At 42.6% G+C, this 6881-nt stretch overlaps 1 protein-coding gene across 4 annotated transcripts in view; it reads left to right on the top strand.

Annotated features, from left to right (window-relative positions):
• Nucleotides 1-6881, top strand: part of LOC128658211 (uncharacterized) — a 149781-nt gene that overhangs the window by 45552 nt on the left and 97348 nt on the right. For 3 of the 4 annotated variants that reach the window (XM_053712740.1, XM_053712744.1, XM_053712742.1), the window contains exons 9-11: nucleotides 2495-2715; nucleotides 3758-3932; nucleotides 5614-5775. In XM_053712740.1, the coding sequence (XP_053568715.1) occupies nucleotides 2495-2715; nucleotides 3758-3932; nucleotides 5614-5775 (558 nt within the window). The remainder of the gene's footprint in view (nucleotides 1-2494; nucleotides 2716-3757; nucleotides 3933-5613; nucleotides 5776-6881) is intronic. The other variant, XM_053712741.1, reaches the window with a different exon arrangement.

Consider the following 6881-nt stretch of genomic DNA (forward strand, 5'->3'; position numbering starts at 1 on the left):
ACCGTTGCAACAACACCACACATCTGCTGTTGCATAATGCCCTGCACCTGAGCAACAACACTACACATCTGCTGCCGCATAACACCCTGCACCTGAGCAACAACACCACACATCTGCTGCCGCATTACACCCTGCACCTGAGCAACAACACTACACATCTGCTGCCGCATAACACCCTGCACCTGAGCAACAACACTACACATCTGCTACCGCATTACACCCTGCACCTGAGCAGCAACACTACACATCTGCTGGTGCATAACACCCTGAACCGGAGCAACAACACTACACATCTGCTGCCGCATAACGCCCTGCACCTGAGCAACAACACTACACATCTGCTGCCGCATAACACCTTGCACCTGAGCAACAACACTACACATCTGCTGCCGCATAACACCTTGCACCTGAGCAACAACACTACACATCTGCTGCCGCATAACTCCCTGCACCTGAGCAACAACACTACACATCTGCTGCCGCATAATGCCCTGCACCTGAGCAACAACACTACACATCTGCTGCCACATAAAGCCCTGAACCTGAGCAACAACACTAAACATCTGCTGCCGCATAACACCATGCACCTGAGCAACAACACTACACATCTGCTGCCGCATAAAGCCCTGAACCTGAGCAACAACACTACACATCTGCTGCCGCATAATGCCCTGCACCTGAGCAACAACACTACACATCTGCTGCCGCATAATGCCCTGCACCTGAGCAACAACACTACACATCTGCTGGCGCATAACACCCTGCACCGTTGCAACAACACTACACATCTGCTGCCGCATAACACCCTGCACCTGAGCAACAACACTACACATCTGCTGCCGCATAACACCCTGCACCTGAGCAACAACACCACACATCTGCTGTTGCATAATGCCCTGCACCTGAGCAACAACACTACACATCTGCTGCCGCATAACACCCTGCACCTGAGCAACAACACCACACATCTGCTGCCGCATTACACCCTGCACCTGAGCAACAACACTACACATCTGCTGCCGCATAACACCCTGCACCTGAGCAACAACACTACACATCTGCTACCGCATTACACCCTGCACCTGAGCAGCAACACTACACATCTGCTGGTGCATAACACCCTGAACCGGAGCAACAACACTACACATCTGCTGCCGCATAACGCCCTGCACCTGAGCAACAACACTACACATCTGCTGCCGCATAACACCTTGCACCTGAGCAACAACACTACACATCTGCTGCCGCATAACACCTTGCACCTGAGCAACAACACTACACATCTGCTGCCGCATAACTCCCTGCACCTGAGCAACAACACTACACATCTGCTGCCGCATAATGCCCTGCACCTGAGCAACAACACTACACATCTGCTGCCACATAAAGCCCTGAACCTGAGCAACAACACTAAACATCTGCTGCCGCATAACACCATGCACCTGAGCAACAACACTACACATCTGCTGCCGCATAAAGCCCTGAACCTGAGCAACAACACTACACATCTGCTGCCGCATAATGCCCTGCACCTGAGCAACAACACTACACATCTGCTGCCGCATAATGCCCTGCACCTGAGCAACAATACTACACATCTGCTGCCGCATAATACCCTGCATCTGAGCAACAACACTACACATCTGCTGCCGCATAATGCCCTGCACCTGAGCAACAACACTACACATCTGCTGCCGCATAATGCCCTGCATCTGAGCAACAACACTACACATCTGCTGCCGCATAGCACCTTGCACCTGATCAACAACACTACACATCTGCTGCCACATAACACCATGCACCTGATCAACAACACTACACATCTGCTGCTGCATAACACCATGCACCTGATCAACAACACTACACATCTGCTGCCGCATAATGCCCTGCACCTGAGCAACAACACTACACATCTGCTGCCGCATAATGCCCTGCATCTGAGCAACAACACTACACATCTGCTGCCGCATAACACCATGCACCTGATCAACAACACTACATATCTGCTGCCGCATAACACCATGCACCTGATCAACAACACCACACATCTGCTGCCGCATAACACCTTGCACCTGAGCAACAACTCTACACATTTGCTGCCGCATAACACCATGCACCTGATCAACAACACTACACATCTGCTGCCGCATAACACCATGCACCTGATCAACAACACTACACATCTGCTGCCGCATAACACCTTGCACCTGAGCAACAACACTACACATTTGCTGCCGCATAACACCTGGCACCTGAGCAACAACACTACACATCTGCTGCCGCATAACACCCTGCACCTGATCAACAACACATGTATGTAAGTAGTAGTATGCCTAGCGCAGATGTATACTACTCTACACATCTGCTGTCAGCTATATTCTGGCTGTGTAAGTACAGCTACACTACATTATGTCCCTCGTTCCATTTTAAGGTCTATTGTAAATAGAGTTATTTTTCAGATTGAAGCTTCAAGTGATAGCTTTCTTTTTTCTAGGCTGAAATATGCGGAGCTCTGAAGCTGGAGGTGCGCAGGTTAGAGGAGCACACAGACCAGCTACATGACATGTCCCTTGAAAAGGCAAAGGTGATTGGTCAGCTGATCCAGGACACTCTTCAGGCCTGGTCACAACTGGAGAAGAAGGTGCATGACAACAAGACCAGGCTGCAGCGAACATCACAGCTCCGGAGGTTCTTCCAGTGCTACCTCGCCATGATGTAAGTATTGTGAATATGTAGTTACCTACTCAGGCCTGACTGGTTACTATGTCACTAGAAGAGTTGTTTGACTTTATTTTACCACTGCGCACTCCCAGGTATCTAAGTTTCACATGTGACCTAGTAACCAGGCATGTGTAAAACAAACATCTCACCATATATGAGGGGTTATGCTGAGTGACCTTCACCCAAAGGGGTTATATTTTAGGACATAATCACTTGCAGGCCTGAGTGTCCCAGGAGCCTCTTAGAATATCAGTCATATTCTTTCCTTATAAGGAAATGTCTAAATTAGACAGGCAGTGGCTCAAATTAATGGTTTGTCTCTCTTCTTCAGGAGAAGTTTGTCTTTAGATAATATTATGTGTCAGAGGCACTCATTATCATCATCATTAGCAGACTGTAACTCCTCACTGAATAGCATTTCCCTTAATAATGTCTATGGGTCTAATTATCTAAATCTCTTTGCTCAGGCTGGATCTAAGAATACAAACAAAGAGAAGTGCTCTATAGGAACAAACAACAGCTCAGTAGCTTGTTCTATGGTGAGTTACCATCTACGAGCAGAGGAGAACTTTCCTGAAGTATATCAGTCTGATTCTGCCTAGGCCGAAATGATCGTCTAGGGTTCTCATGTTCCTTGTTCAGAGAATTGCTTGGTATTTCGGGGGTGAACTGACCTTACTAGGCGGGATCCTCTGTGAAAAGCACAACTGAGCTAAAAGAGGCTGCTCCTAGGTGATAACTCGCCATAGAACAAGCTACTAAGTAGTTGTTCGTTCCTGGTAGAGTGCTTCTCTTTCTGTATGGATAGATGATCTAAGAAGTCTTGAGAGATGTTTATCTCACTATGAAGGGTGTGAAGAAGAGACTTCTACATTACAATATAAGGTCTAAAATACCCAAATATTTTGTGTGATTTCTGTCAATGCTGGCGAGTGTTTGCTCATTGGGCCCTATGTCTCAGTTTTTCTTATTCGCCAGTAGTCGATACAGACTATGCTGTAGTCACTTGACATAACCAATTGTTTTGTCTCACTAGATCATGGACAGAAGACACCAGAACCCACATGTTGTTGGGTAATCCTGAGGAGCCTGTTGGCTCAGTGCGGAGGGAGGAGCTAGAACAGAACATCGAGGAGAAGCTGAGAGAGTTTGAGGAGCTGGCCAGCGTTGGATGGAAATTCATTGGAGAGGAGCATGAGCTCACGCAAACGGTGAGAGACGGGTTTCACATAACTGAGGGAGAAATGGGCTTTATAAGAGTTTCATATGGAGACAACAAACCTAAATGGCAAATAATGTACTATATACAATCACAATCAGGTTAACAGGCTGTATGGAGTATTTGTTTTAATGCTACTGCTGATATTGTAGGCACTTTCACATACCACGTGTAAAATAAAGTGCATAAAAGAGACAGGAAACACTTAGAGGGGCATAAAAAAACATATTTGTAAAGGCAATTAAGTAAATGACAATATTGTTACATAAAAAAGGGATCAAATAGGATCTGTAAAGAGCTTGATGGGCTATTATTTTCTTCTTTCAGTCTCATCTATTATGTAAATGCTATGTAAATTGTAACTAACAGGAAATGCATGTTGTGCACAACTAATACTGCAGTATACATCCTTATTGAATGGCACAGGGGACTCTCACAGCTGACAGGGAAAAGCATATGGTAGCCTTAAAACAAAAGGTAGATCACAAAATCCTAAACCAGAGAGACTTTAATGTCAGATTAGAGAGTTTCCCTATATCAGAGACTATTCCCAAATACAGCAATGTGAAAGAGAAACTGACTCTAAAGTTGAGCTGTGAAACCAGAGACTGACTCTGAAACTGAACTGTGAAACCAGAGACTGACTCTGAAACTGAACTGTGAAATTAGAGACTGACTCTGAAACTAAACTTTGAAATTAGAGACTGACTCTTAAACTAAACCGTGAAACCAGAGACTGACTCTGAAACTGAACTGTGAAATTAGAGACTGACTCTGAAACTAAACTTTGAAATTAGAGACTGACTCTGAAACTAAACTGTGAAACTAGAGACTGACTCTTAAACTAAACCGTGAAACCAGACTGACTCTGAAACTGAACAGTGAAACTAGAGACTGACTCTGAAACTAAACTGTGAAACTAGAGACTGACTCTTAAACTAAACTGTGAAACCAGAGACTGACTCTGAAACTGAACAGTGAAACTAGAGACTGGACTGACTTTGAATCTAATCTGTGAAACCAGAGACTGACTCTGAAACTGAACTGAGAAATCAAAGACTGGACTGACTTTGAAACTAATCTGTGAAACCAGAGACTGACTCTGAAACTGAACTGTTAAATCAGAGACTGAATCTGAAACTGAACTGTAAAATCAGAGACTGAATCTAAAACTAAACTGTAAAATCAGAGACTGAATCTGAAATTGAGCTGTAAAATCAGAGACTGACTGAAACTAAATTGTGAAATAAGAGACTGACTCTGAAACTAATTTGTGAAATCAGAGAAATCAGAGACTGAATCTGAAACTGAACTGTAAAATCAGAGACTAAATCTAAAACTGAACTTTAAAATCAGAGACTGAAACTGATCTGTAAAATCAGAGACTGACTGAAACTAAATTGTGAAATCAGAGACTGGCTCTGAAACCAAATTGTGAAATCAGAGACTGAATCTGAAACTGATCTGTAAAATCAGAGACTGGCTCTGAAACTAAATTGTGAAATCAGAGCGATTGACTCAAACTGATCTGTAAAATCAGAGACTGACTCTGAAACTAAACTGTAAAATCAGAGACTGAATCTGAAACTGAGCTGTAAAATCAGACAGTTTGACTCTTAAAGAACATGACCTGAAAGCCATGTGAGGTGTGTGACTCCAGCTTGTTTCCTCAGATCAGAGAGAGACTAGAGGAAGTTCAGGGTATGTTAAGTTGGGTTCTCATGCGCTGGAGATGCCAGAAGCATCAGATGGTCGCGGCAAACAAGACAGAAAGGAGAAAGACAAAGGAAGCTGCCCCCGAGATGAGCCAAGTACTGACGGTGAGAGTCAAGAAGGTAATATGGAGCCAGCTGCTTTTTATATGTTACAAGCAGACGTCTCCCAATGTTCCAGATTACAAGTGGTGCGCTAATGATAGCGTGCATGGGATAACCAATATTGCTTGACTGCACTTCCATTAGAGCGCAACTTTAATATTACAAGTCCATTGTAAAGCACATTAAGAGTTAGCGTGGCAGACTTTGTTTGAGCGCAGCCTATGGATATCGCAACCGCACTAATTTACAAGTAAAAAGTTATAGTTTGCGCTCGAGCGAAAGCCGAAACTGAGCTACAATAGTTATCAATATTAATGAAAAGGTTTATAAAGGGTTAAAAGGGATATGGTATATGGCAAAGTGTTTGACTGGGAAGGGCTTCAGTGTCTGTATATACTGTATATATGTATTTATGTATGTATGCATGTCTATATATGTGTGCGTATATGTATTTGTGTATGTATTCATGTCTATATGCGTGTGTGTGTATGTATTTGTGTATGTATTCATGTCTATATATGTGTGTGTATATGTATTTGTGTATGTGTGTATATGTATTTGTGTATGTATTCATGTCTATATATGTGTGTGTATATGTATTTGTGTATGTATTCATGTCTATATATGTGTGTGTATATGTATTTGTGTATGTATTCATGTCTATATATGTGTGTATATGTATTTGTGTATGTGTGTATATGTATTTGTGTATGTATTCATGTCTATATATGTGTGTGTATATGTATTTGTGTATGTATTCATGTCTATATATGTGTGTATATGTATTTGTGTATGTATTCATGTCTATATGTGTGTGTGTATATGTATTTGTGTATGTATTCATGTCTATATATGTGTGTATATGTATTTGTGTATGTGTGTATATGTATTTGTGTATGTATTCATGTCTATATATGTGTGTGTATATGTATTTGTGTATGTATTCATGTCTATATATGTGTGTATATGTATTTGTGTATGTATTCATGTCTATATGTGTGTGTGTATATGTATTTGTGTATGTATTCATGTCTATATATGTGTGTGTGTGTGTGTGTATATGTATTTGTGTATGTATTCATGTCTATATATGTGTGTATATGTATTTGTGTATGTGTGTATAT

Source organism: Bombina bombina, chromosome 4, assembly GCF_027579735.1.
Source record: "Bombina bombina isolate aBomBom1 chromosome 4, aBomBom1.pri, whole genome shotgun sequence".
NCBI classification, from domain to species: Eukaryota; Metazoa; Chordata; class Amphibia; order Anura; family Bombinatoridae; genus Bombina; species Bombina bombina.